Source organism: Sinocyclocheilus anshuiensis, unplaced genomic scaffold, assembly GCF_001515605.1.
Source record: "Sinocyclocheilus anshuiensis isolate Anshui unplaced genomic scaffold, SAMN03320099.WGS_v1.1 scaffold582, whole genome shotgun sequence".
Classification (NCBI taxonomy): domain Eukaryota; kingdom Metazoa; phylum Chordata; class Actinopteri; order Cypriniformes; family Cyprinidae; genus Sinocyclocheilus; species Sinocyclocheilus anshuiensis.
Genome location: NW_015547659.1, coordinates 198,538 through 212,106, shown reverse-complemented (window position 1 = coordinate 212,106; position 13,569 = coordinate 198,538). Strand labels below are relative to the sequence as shown.

General features: G+C 37.6%; 1 protein-coding gene across 3 annotated transcripts in view; it reads right to left on the bottom strand.

Moving 5' to 3' along the window:
* The window catches only part of LOC107702219 (piwi-like protein 2), a 31,475-nt gene that overhangs the window by 8,081 nt on the left and 9,825 nt on the right, over positions 1-13,569 (bottom strand). For 2 of the 3 annotated variants that reach the window (XM_016504464.1, XM_016504462.1), the window contains exons 9-14: positions 9,636-9,716; positions 9,283-9,396; positions 7,767-7,955; positions 7,463-7,547; positions 5,848-5,937; positions 1,155-1,295 (exon numbers count right to left, since the gene is read on the bottom strand). In XM_016504464.1, the coding sequence (XP_016359950.1) occupies positions 1,155-1,295; positions 5,848-5,937; positions 7,463-7,547; positions 7,767-7,955; positions 9,283-9,396; positions 9,636-9,716 (700 nt within the window). The remainder of the gene's footprint in view (positions 1-1,154; positions 1,296-5,847; positions 5,938-7,462; positions 7,548-7,766; positions 7,956-9,282; positions 9,397-9,635; positions 9,717-13,569) is intronic. The other variant, XM_016504465.1, reaches the window with a different exon arrangement.

The window sequence follows — 13,569 nt, the reverse complement described above, 5'->3', positions numbered from 1 at the left end:
CATATATTGTCGTAGTCGTGTGTTTATTAGTCACGCTGAATCAATGAAAGCAGTTAAATCTTCTGTTTGTTCAGCAACCGCTATAGGAATTTCTTGATTTCTTCTGCGAGGCGTATTTAGCATTTCCGAGTGAGAGCACCCTCTGGCCTTCGGATGGAGATTTACTGCTGATCACAGAACCGTGCTTCACTGAACGTAATAAACACTTTTCTCTCACTTCCGCTGACTGTCATCCACTGAAGCAGTTCCGGCGGATGACGTAAGACACGCGGTGTTACGTCATTAGTGACGAATGCGGAGAGAGAACAAATAGGAAACTTTGCTTCCTTTGCTCCTATTAAACAAACTCGCGAGACTATCACATCTCAGAGGCGTGCGCGCTGCGTATACGTTATACGCCTTCCGCCGGAACGGATCCGCGTATGATAGATAATGGAAGTGAGAGAAAAGTGTTTATTACGTTTGAAATATGGATATTGTTCTTACAAAAACTCATGGATTCGCTACAGGGGGCCTTTATTCATCCCCCGGAGCCGTCTGCGGCACGTTTTATTATGAATGTGCGAGCTTTATTTGACGACTTGTGGACTGTTCAACTGCAACACCCGCTGAGTGCCATTAAACAGCTTGAAAGATCAAAGACAATTTTTAATATAACTCCGACTGGATTTGTCTGAAAGAAGAACGTTATATATACCTAGGATGCTTCGAGGGTAAGTAAAATGCAAGCTAATTTTCATTTTTGGGTGAACTAACCCTTGAAGGATGATGTGACACTGAAGACTAGAGTAATGGCTGCTTAAAATTCAGATTCACCATCACAGGATATTACATTTAAAAATATAATGAAATAGAAAACAGCCATTTACAATTTTAATAATATTTCACAGTATTACTGTTTTGATAAAATAAATACAGCCCTGGTGAGCCTTTTTCTGACTTCTTTCAAAATCCAAAAAATATTACCAACCCCAAACTTGTGGTAACGTAGATACATATATAAAATGAATGACACAATTTAATTGGAGCTATTCAGGTATAATATGAGTTGAACATCTGCTTTGATATTGTTGGAGGACCTGATGGAGCAGTGGATGCATCTAAGACACAAAAGGCTCTACACTCTCAATGAAGGTGTGTGTTTCCATTCTCACCACTAGAATCTCTTGGCTGATGCTCAGGCCCCAGCGGGCCAGCTCTGAGACAGCTTCATTATTGCTGTTGATGTTGTGCAGCAGTTGTTTGAGACTCTGGGTGTGTTGCTCGGCTCCCACATTGATGTGCATGGTCAGATCCTGAAACACAAGACGAACAGTTTGAAATAAACCTGAATCTGAACAGTAGAGGTCGACCGATAGTGGATTTTACCGATTCCGATAGCTAGGCAGAACCACACTGGCCGATACGATTAATCAACCGATAGTTTTTAAAATGGATACTGAACAAAAACTAAAATAGTTCATTAACTAATGTTAACAGAACCAACTTTAAAATGTAAAAAATGTAATAGTAAATTTTGAAATTAAAGGAAACAAGGAACAATACTTCTACAACTTTTATCAACCTTAGTTAATGTTACAAATGGAGTCTTATTGTAATGTATTAATTATAACTAGTTATGATTAATTATTCATATTTCCCTTATGAGCTGATTCGCTACATGTGTTACCATTTCATTTCAACAGTCATGCTTAAAGATTGCCATCTTTAAATTTCTACACAAAGTCCACAGCATTGAAATTACATATATGGGCCATTCTACAGAATTGGTCCAAAATGCTGTCCCACAACCAAAAAACACATTTAAAAAGCATTTAAGTATCCAAATCTTAGATGTTTACTAAGATCCTTCTATTCTCTATTGAAACCCACAATAATATTTAAAATATTCGTAAGCTTAATATATATAAAATCATCATTTATTGGGTACTTTCAATTGGTAGGTGGCTGTCCCAAACCCTAACAACCTAAATTTTAACTTATGAAATGATATTGAAATAATTTTTGTATTTTTTTTCCATTGTTGTTTTTAAAAATATCTTTTTGATTCTTTTAAAAAGTGAAGTTCAAAAAAATATTTTATATTTTCTTTGTAAATTACGACTTTTATTGTCACTACCGAAACGGTCACGACCGAAACATTTCATCAGTTTCGGTAGTGACAAAAGGGAACACATAATCCTCGTATTTGGGGGAAATATTTTCTAGTAGTGTTTTAGTTAAAAGTTACAAGTCTGTAATGTGATGTGGTCGCTACCAAAGTATTACTGTCACTACCGAAAATGTGCAGTCACTACTGAAACATGGGATGTTTTGTCAAAAATAAAGTATACTGAATTATCAACTTAAGGCCAATTCACACCGCACCAACAAACGCCGACAAACGCCAACAGACTAGTCTGTCGGAGTTTGTTGGATCAGTGCGTTACCCCTGTCGGCGTTTGTCGGAGTTGGTTTTAACCCGACTGAACATGTTTAATCGGCGTTTGTTGGGTCGTGGAATGTCTGAGCAGTGTGATATGATTTTCCAACAAACGACAACAAACTCTGACGTAATCTGACCTGGCCACGAACCGTTGCCATGACAATGAGGCAAGACTGCAAGTAGGTGCTGGGCGCGCTTAGGAAAATAACTTTAAAAATGGCAGGTTTCTGGACAAACCAGAAAGAGGAAAAGTTTTTGGATCTGGGAGGAGAGGCCAGAGCTTTATGCGGTGGGTGTGGCCGAGTATACCAACCGCAACGCGAGGGGGAATGCGATCAGATATCGCTACAGCGCTTGGGAAATTTCACAACGGAAATTTATTTGACAATATATTATTATTATAATAAAACTGCCTTACAATATTACCAAAGACATTAATAACAGTATAAGTAACAGTATTTTCCTTCATGTACCGTGAAACCGGTATAATAAAAAAAAATTAAAAAAAAGTGATATAAATTTTTGGTCATACCGCCCAGCACTAATTCAAAATAAAACAAATCTCATAAATTACACTTGAAATATTGTTAAAATCTAATTGTTATTGATTTACCTCTGAAAAAAAAAAAGAAAATTGCAAAAATATATATTTACAATGTAGATGTAAGCAAAATATTAATAGGTCAATATAACCCTTCGAATTAAATTATTATTACTATGTTTCGGTAGTGACAAATTTGGGGAGAGGACAAATATACAAAAACTTTCTGAAAATACAATATGAGAATTAACTGCACAATTACTAGAAATGTCTACCTTGGATATTATACAATTTGCATACATACACATTTTTGGGAAATATACATTTTTTCAAGACGTTTTTAACTCTGACTTTGGACCAATTCTGTAGAATGGCCCATATATGGATATTGTATGTATACTTTCACACTTTATTTACTTCTATTTTAGAAAACTTGATTATCTAATGAAAATAACTAAATATGTTAGTTACTCACCGGGCAAAATCGCGTGTCTAGGAGAACTCGCAAGAATCACACACACCGGACGCATCACATTTAATTCAAGCGGCGGTCTAAAACACTAAAACACCAAACCGCCAAGAGTTCACTGTGTGAATGGCCCTTGAAAGCAAATTGCTACTTTCTCTACTAATTCAATATCTAGTCAAAAATTAAGTAGTAAAGATATGAAAACATGCACTATTATATACTGTATACTAGGGATTGCACAGACTAGTTGACTAGTCGACTTTAATGCTCTGCCATGATGCTTTAAGCTTGATGTTGACTAGTTGGCAGAGGTGCAGTAGACTAGCAGAGGGTGCAACAGGATAAGAAATCTTTGAAGTCCACATTTACACTCTGTTTTCAAACCGTTAAAATGACAAATAAATGCATACTCCAAAATAGGGCTGTGTATTGGCAAGAATCTAGCGATACGATACGTAACACGATACAGGGGTTGCGATACGTTATGTTGCGATACTGTAAGAAAGGCGATATATATTGGGATATTTCTTATTTTAGGAATAGGATATATTTTTAGGAAAGCTATCATAAAGAACACACCACCATATGCAAATCTTAGCAATAAATAAATACATAAATAAAATAAATAAAAATTATTTAACCAGAACACAGTGGGATCTGCATTTGCAGTAATCAGTCCCTGTAACATTCAACGTTATATAACATTCAACGTTATTGAAAGACTTTTTGTGCAGTACGAGTCAAGGGGAAAAAAATGAAAGCGCTTGCAGGATCCTTTAGTTAAATGTATAATATGTATTTTATAAAAAGACCTTATATATTTTTAGACCCTGCTTTAAAGATTCACATTTTAAGTTTACAATTGTAACATACAATATCATAACATTTTGATCTGAACAAAAGAATTACATCTGTTTAATATCAATTAAAAATAAAGTGCTTGCAGGATTTCTAAAGAAAATAAAACAATTTGAAAACAATAACAATAAAATAAATACAGATGTTAAGCATTCTCAGAACCTTTCCACTTGGATTTCACAGGTTTTTCAGTTTGTATGTTTGTTCCGCGTGGAATCGCGGAGATACCGCGATGCGAGCACCTCCCCAACTGCACAAAATGCCCCCACCACGAGGATGTGGCTCTTTACAAGGGACGCGGCAAGTGGCGGAACCGAGGCGCCGCCCGCGCCACGGTCCCGCGGTGGACATTAAAAGCCCAAATGACACCACACTTCAGCTTTGTACACCAAAACGGGAACTGGAACAAATCTTTCATTCTCCATTACTAGCAGCGAACTATATTAACGCGAACATTAGTGCCGTGTCCTAATGCTAGTAGGCTTTTTCCTGTCACTGTTTAAGTTCAGAGATGAAGACCGGTCAGGGTATAAACTCAAAACGAAACAACTGCCATGAATCTTGTATGATTTTTTTTTTAAATATCGATATTCCGTTTTTGAGAATCGATACAGTATCGGCAAACAAAAAACCGTGATACTCACATGTATCGATATTTTCTTACACCCCTACTCCAAAAGCGCTCTACAAGATTATACCATCTGGATGCTCGAAATTGAACAGGAGAATGCTCGTTTTAAATAGCTTATTGTACAGGTATTGTCGTTCAGAATCATTCAGTAGCGCGGAAATGATTTCTCAATAAATTAGCTTAGAAACTGAAAAGTTCTAGCATATATTTCTTAGTAACTATAACCCAAAGCTTCACTAATAGTAGAGAGACGCTACCAGTCGCTCTCTCACTAATGCATTAATAAATGCAATCTTTACTGTGCTACTTTATCTGTATCTGATTTAGAACGAGCAGAAATCTGTGAAATATAATGACCCAAAGACAAAAGAACTGATAAAAATGAGCTGTTATTGGAGCAATAGCCATGTGGACAGCGCTGTATCAGATGCCATAGCTGTGCACAAGGTGTTCAAGTCTCACCTCAAGGTTCAGGCTTATTTGCTCATTAATAACGTCATCAGCGACTAGTCGACATCGACTCGACTTTCATCACATAAATGTCAACTTTAAAAAATCTGGAGTCGTTCAACCCCTACTGTTTTACATCCGCATCTGAATTGTCTCGCTCTGTGCAGCGTGCAGTGTCACGTGTCAAAACAAACAGCACATACCGTCAGTGATTCCGCCTCTAGAGGCCGCTCTCGCTCTCGTACTGTATAATGACAGTGGAACTTCTCAGCTGCTCCAGCAATGGACACAACCCGTAAAAACTATCGGCATGGATTTTTGCTGATAGCCGATAGTTCCAGTAATCAACTATCGGTGCCGATTAATCAGCAAAACCGATCAATCGATCAACTCCTACTGAACAGTTTCCAAAATAAAGAGAGTTTACCCACCTGACTCTATTTTAGACTGGTTTGACTGGTAACTATTCGTACCTTCATGGCTTTGAAGTCTTTCCTCATTTTCTCAGGGATGCCGGTCATGAAGGAGAGTTCCGGCAGCAGCAGGATTTCACCAGTTATAACCTGTTATGAAACAGATCAAAAAAGCAATCAAACATTTCACTATGACATTAATTTCATCACAGACTACTGGACAACATTCCCAGTGACAATAATGGCTATTGTCACAAAGTCAGTCAATATTAATAAAAACTATAATAGTATCTAGTGTTGTCAAAAGACCCGGTATTTCCGTACCAAGTCGGTACTAAAAAAATAAAAACGTTACGGTAACCAGCAAACCCTAAAACAGACAACAGTTTACAGATGTTTTTCAGTGGCAGCAGAACTATGACTAAACTTTTGGGTGAAACTTGTTTACTTTTTTCATACTTTTATTACTTGTGGGAAAACTTGAAACACTTTTAAATAAGTATAAAGAATGGCATTGGTTTTGTACATTAAATTTTTGTTTAACGTTATTAATAAAAATGTTGTTCAATTAGCATGTTTTTGTGTTTTGCTTTGGTATCGAAATTGGTACCGAGAACCGTGGATTTTCACTGGTATTGGTACCGAATACTGAAATTTTGGTACCGTGACAACACTAATAGTATCTCATTGATACTGAAATAAGCTGATGATGGCGGCTTCATCACTCATATTCATTTAGCTGCAAAAATCTTAAATCCAAGTGGAAAGTGTTTTTACAAATATGGGTTTCTTCATTTATTTTCTATGTTCATCTTACTACTGTACTAGTCTTTCTGCGGTGTATAGTATGCATACTGAGCAAAGATAACGCTGAAGTGACTGTTTTTAGTTTCAGCATGTAAATCCGTGTTGAAATTTGATTCTCAGCGAGGATCGTTATGCTGCTCTGTAATTAAAGTTTTTCATGTTTTTGAAAGAAGTTATTATTACTATTATTACATTTGAAAATAAATTATTTTTTTTATTTTTTATACATTTTAAATGGTAATTTATTCCTGTGATGACAAAGCTGAGCAGCAGCCATTACTCCAGTCTTCAGTGTCACATGATCCTTCAGAAATCATTCTAAAATGCTGATTTGGTGTTTAAGGAACATTTCTTGTCATTATCAATATTAAAAACAGTTGTGCTGCTTAATATCTTTGTGGAAATATTTTCAGGATTCTCTGATGAACAGAAAGTACAAAAGAACAGCATTTATTTGAAATATACATTTTTTGTAACAGATATATTTACTGTCACTTTTGATCAATTTAATGTTGAAAAAAGTATTATTTTCTTAAAAAAAAAAAACCTTACCAACTTCACAATTTTATTTGGCAGTGTATATGATTGGTACATTTTTTTGTATTCACCGGTGTCACCCAGATAAATAGTAAAATGCAGACACTGCCTACCATTTTTCAGTCCAAATAAACTGTTACAGCACAGTACCCAATGACACCACTAGATGACAGCACGGAGTGTGAATTCAGTCAAGCTCATGCTATTTAAACCACCACTGACTGACATGCAGCTGTCACTGTCATTTCTAAAGCTTTTTAATAACTCGAAACATAAGCTAACAAAACAGCACCACCATCCATTCCAAAAATCCTGATAAGCATTATTTCACCTTTCCTCCTGGTTTGGACCTCTCTTTTGGACGATGGATGAGCAGTGGTTGGTCCAGTTCCTTTATGGTAATGCCATAGTTCTTTCTGTGCATATAAAAAGCTAATTAGAAAATTGACAAAACAAACAATAAAACGGTAATCTGTCACTTTAAACTAGCATAAATCTGCCCCTGCCATCATAATGAGCTTTCACAAAGTCATTTGCATCATAATCCAGTTATGCAAGTTACGGTCCAGCTGTCATGTCTTTTACATGCATTCAAGTTTTAAATCAGAAGTGGGTTCTCCACATAGCAGATGAACCTGTAGTAATCGACAAACGTGGTCACGGTTCCGTCAGCCAAGGTGAAAGTGTCTTTGGGAGACTTGGACCACTCGATGTCATCGATACGGTAAGTGCGGTTATTATAGCGTGTAATGACGATTGAACCAACAAACTCCTTTGTGCATTCGTCCTGAAAGCTCGCACGACTTCCTTGGTAAATCAAGTTCCTAAAGCAGACAAACAGTTATTCAGGGTTAAGCAAATGGCATCACTGCACCGATTTTGGCAAACTGATTATAGCGTAAATTTTAGCCTAAAATTTAGCATGCATTTAAAATCTTTTATACATGAGTTCCAATCCAAAACCTAGTGAGCTGAATTGCTGTCAACACACTAACAGCAATTAAATCACTAGCTCCTGGTTTCTAGTAGGCGTTCCTCTGTATGAGATGATGCTGTCTGCACTTCCATTCCTAGTCACTGCATTGTAACGCTGCTTATTTTCATTAAGTTGAAATTTTGTCACATTTTGCTAAATTTTCACCAAATTTCATCACCAATGGTCTCTAACAATTATGTGAACAGAAATGACCAACTCTCACCGAAAATGAAAATAAATGTTACGGCAGCATCTTAACTAAAATGGAACTTCATATGCAGGCCAATTTATTATTATTTTAATAACATTAAATTATTTTTTGATGCCTTTTCAGCACCAAATGCTTCCTGATGGCAAAAACAGAGCAATTAAAAAATCCAATGACACACAATAAACAAATTAATTCTGAAAGAACTGTTAGAAAAACCATATAAGATTTTTAATTTTTATATTCCAACCCAGTTTATGAGGAAATTATGCATTACTTCAAGAAGTGCATAGCATACATAAAGTTTGGGCAAAACAGTCAATCCCTAATTAGATTTGGGGGGTTTTCCTATCCATACCTCTCCAAACTAAATGAAATATTCAATTTCTCTCACCTCGTCTACAATATATGATCATTTTTTCACTGAGCTTGTGGCAAAGCATATTGCTATTGTTTTCGCTATGAAGGATACAAGCAATGCTCAATGCTGCACTAGAATTGTCAACAAAAAAATTAAGTATTATTTTATATGTTAATTTGTTAAAAATATATTTAACAAGAATATAAAAAAATAATGTATTTTTTAATTAATACAATGTCTTTTGTTAATTAATACAATAATATATAATACTACTACAATAACACCTGTAAAATCATTTTGATTAGCAAAAAAAAATAATCTACTTTATAGTGATGCACTTACAATGCAAGTGAAAGGGGCTGAAAGAAAGTGAAACAAGCAATGCTCAATGCTGCGCTAGAATATGTTTTTTGTTTTATTTTAAGAATCTAAAAATAAACATTTATTTTAAAAAAAATTATGTTTTTTTATCTAGCGAGTTGGTGAACAACTCGCTGGATTTTGGAACACTGCTTTGGAATGGAACGAAGCACGCAACTGACAAAATGGCAATGACTTCGTACATGTCGACATGTCAGAATGATTGATTACACTGATCAAACTCACATGACATCCAGCACAGAGTCGTTTCGTAGCACCTTATGTGAGACATCCACAATGAGGTAGAGGCCACCATCAGTGTGCTTGATACTGGTGGAGTACCCAGGCCACACCTGAAGCCTGATGGACACGCATTTACAAACACAAGTAGGTACAAACAATCACAAGGATCCTGAACCACTATGCAGACCATTATTACAAGTGGTGCTGAAACGTTTCAAATGTGTCTGGTAATCATAGGTCAGGTGGGAAAATACAGAATCTTAAGTCTAGATTTATTCAGTGTGAAACCAAACAATGTGGAGCAAAGCAATTTTGGTTGGATTGCAATCACAGACAATCAGGTCAGTGCAAAATACCTGTGTTTGCCGAGAATCACAACAGCGTTGGGGTCGTAATGGTTTCTGCCCACCAGCTTCAGGCCTAGTAATTTCATCACTCTAGAGCAGAGAGAAAGAATGAGAGGAAAGCAGCAGGAAAAGTCAGCGATGTCAGAGCTGACTGTCAACAAGCCATTATAGCTCAGACTTACATTTAGTCATTTAGCAGACGCTTTTATCCAAAGCGACTTACAATTGGGGGATACATAAAGCGATTCTTCTTAAGAGGCAAACAGACACAGGAAGTGGTTGTAATACCAAGTTCTTAGACATTGTTCAAATAAGTACAAGCTAGAAAGAGAAGGAATAAATAAAGAGAGAGAGTTTTTTTTTTAATTTTAATTTTTTTATGATGAAGTCAAGTAGCTTCGAAAGAGATGGGTTTTCAGCTGTCGCTTGAAAATTGTCAGGGATTCAGCATTCCGGATAGGGGTGGGAAGATCGTTCCACCAGCCAGGAGTGGTGAACGAGAATGTTCTGGAAAGTGATTTTGAGCCTCTCTGTGATGGTACCACGAGGCGTCGCTCACTAGCGGATCTCAGACTTCTGAAGGGGATGTAGATTCGTAGTAGTGAGTGGAAGTAGGCGGGTGCTGAGTCTGTGGCTGTTCTATATGCAAGCATCAATGTCTTGAACTTGATTCGAGCCGCAACCGGTTTTTATTTTTTTTTATAATGATGATGATGAAGTCAAGTAGCTTCGAAAGAGATGGGTTTTCAGCTGTCGCTTGAAAATTGTCAGGGATTCAGCATTCCGGATAGGGGTGGGAAGATCGTTCCACCAGCCAGGAGTGGTGAACGAGAATGTTCTGGAAAGTGATTTTGAGCCTCTCTGTGATGGTACCACGAGGCGTCGCTCACTAGCGGATCTCAGACTTCTGAAGGGGATGTAGATTCGTAGTAGTGAGTGGAAGTAGGCGGGTGCTGAGTCTGTGGCTGTTCTATATGCAAGCATCAATGTCTTGAACTTGATTCGAGCCGCAACCGGTAGCCAGTGCAAGGAGATAAAGAGAGGTGTAACATGGGCTCTTTTGGGCTCGTTGAAGACCAGTCGTACCGCTGCATTCTGAATCATTTGTAGAGGTTTGATTGTGCTTGATGGAAGTCCAGCCAGAAGAGCATTGCAGTAGTCCAGCCTAGAGATGACAAGGGCCTGGACAAGACTTGTCTCATATGCACAGAAAAAGTGGAGCAATACTCCACAGGGCTCAACAATACGGCCTGTTTCACACCGCACACTCATGTGGTGCATAAGCGAACAGTTTAACTACAACAGCAGGCTCACGTTGTGTTTTCAAACTGGCAGTTTCCCAATACCTTACCAAATATTTGCTTTAATAATGGCCATAAATTATCAAATGCTTATTAGTAGTCAACCATTGAGAATTATTACAAATTGATTGTGATGAAATCTAATTTACCATGAAGAGGTAGATCACATTGAAATGGCTATTAAAGGAATATTTTGGTGTCAATACAAGTTAATTAAAAGCATGTGTAAAATCCAGTTTTGTTACTGTTAAAGGGTTAGTTCACCCAAAAATGAAAATTAGCCCATAAATTACTCCCCCTCAAGGCATCCTAGGTGTATATGACTTTCTTCTTTCAGAAGAATCCAGTCGGCGTTATATAATTATATATAATATATAATTGTATTTGATCTTCAAAACGTAATAATCACTTTAATCTAGCTTGTGCCAACAGTTGTACACGGAAGCAGCTCCGGGAGGATGGCGTAAGATGTCGGCGTTGCGCATGTGCTGGTGAGTCTCGTGAAAACCAACGTTTGTTAACAGGAGCAAAGGAAGCAAAGTTTCCTTACTTTAGCAAAGGAAAACCAGTCTCCTCTTGGCTTATATCTTCTTTACAAATCCTCGTTTTGTACTTCTAATTCGTGACTGTTGTTTTGTTTTGATCTCTCCCCTGCGCTTCCGCGTTCGTCACTTCTGAGCGGCGCATGCGCAATGCCGACCTCATACGTCATCCGCCCAGAGCTGCTTCCGTGTACAACAGTGAACACAAGCTAGATTAAATTGATTATTACATTTTAAATATGGTTATTTTTCTTACAAAAACAGATCGATTCGCTACAGGAGGACTTTGTTCACCCCCCGGAGCCGTGTGAGGCACTTTTTATTATGGATGGGCGCTTTTTATTTCACTTCTTTTGGACTGATGCACTGCAACACCCACTGACTGCCATTAAACAGCTTGGAAGATCAAAGACAATTTTTAATATAACTACGACTGGATTCGTCTGAAAGAAGAAAGTCATATACACCTAGGATGCCTTGAGTAATTTATGGGCTAATTTTCATTTTTGGGTGAGCTAACCCTTTAACTAAAAATGTTTATGGAAACAGAGCTGAAATAAAACATAAACCTTGAATGAAAAACTTGATAAATGTGCCTTGCCAATAAATTAAAATACATTAAGCTTAAGTGCAAGTAGTAAAATTACTAAAACAAAATAGTTACATAGAAATGCAAAAACTAAGAGAAATGGTAAAAGCATATAACAAAATAACTAAAAAACTTAAAATTAAAATAAACTGAAAATATAAAAAATAAGATAAAAAGGGGAAAAAAAGATTTAAAAAAAATAAAAACATCAATAATTACTATAATAGTACAAATAATACTAAAATAACACAGGTGAAATCATTTTGATTACCACAAAAAAATTAATTCTAACTTCACATTATTTCAAACATTAACTTAATTCATTAAAAAACGTACTGTTTAAATATAGCACAAGACGTAAACGGGCATTAACATGTTTTTATTGTGATAAAATCACTTAACCTTTTCCGTTTAGTCGCATACACTTTTATAACTTTGTTGCCATGACAACCTGTGTGAACCTCATACTGCTGCAAAAACAACAATTTAAACTTTACAGCTCAAATAATATGAGTTTTTATCAAAGCATAACATTAAACCCTCCAAAAACTGGTCCCATTAATTTTCTATTCTAAATAAACTCGCTTTTTACCTTTTGAAGTCAAAATTAATTTTAGTGGTAATCAACATGCTGCCACATATGCTGTCGAATGAGTTTAACTTGTATTGAACCCATAATATTGCTTTAACACAGAACGGAACCCACAGTCTTCATTCCTCTTCGGGTTGTTACGTCACACGGTCCGTAATGCGATTACACTTATTTAATTTTCCAAAATTGCTTGATGACCCCATCTCCGATCTTTAGCTGACACTGTGGAGGGAAATGGAGTGAGGCAAGCGAAGCTGAGCGGTCTCTCAGGAGCATGTTTTCACTCCTGGCTATCAAGAGCAAACAGGGTGTTCAGTCTCCACCGAGACCGCAGCTAATTGTAGATTTCAAACATGGTTGACTTCAGACAGACTTCAGACAGTGCTGATGTAACGGAGGCCAGCGAGTAAGTGCTGTGCAGGTAAACCTCATTCCCCTGATCTCAAGTGACGCACTCCACTCGGAGCGAGAACGAGGTGTGGTGGAGAGGACCCGGGGGAGAGGGGTTACATTGGTGCCGTGACCCGGATGGGAGTGAGGATTAGGGGGGTGAGTGTAACGGAGGCCAACAGTAGGTGCTGTGCAGGTAAACCTCACTCCCCTGATCTCAAGAGATGCACTAGCGACTGACACTAGAGGCTGCAGTCTTTAGCCTCCTTGTTAGTGCGTCTGCCTCCCATGCCGTAGACCCGGGTTCGATACCCACTCGGAACAAGAACGAGATATGGCGGTGAGGACCCGAGAGAGAGGGGTTACATTGGTGCCGTGACCCGGATGGGAGTGAGGCTTAGGGGGGTGAGTGTAACGGAGGCCAGCGAGTAAGTGCTGTGCAGGTAAACCTCATTCCCCTGATCTCAAGCGACGCACTAGCGACTGACGCTAGAGGCTGCAGTCTTTAGCCTCCTTGTTAGTGCGTCCG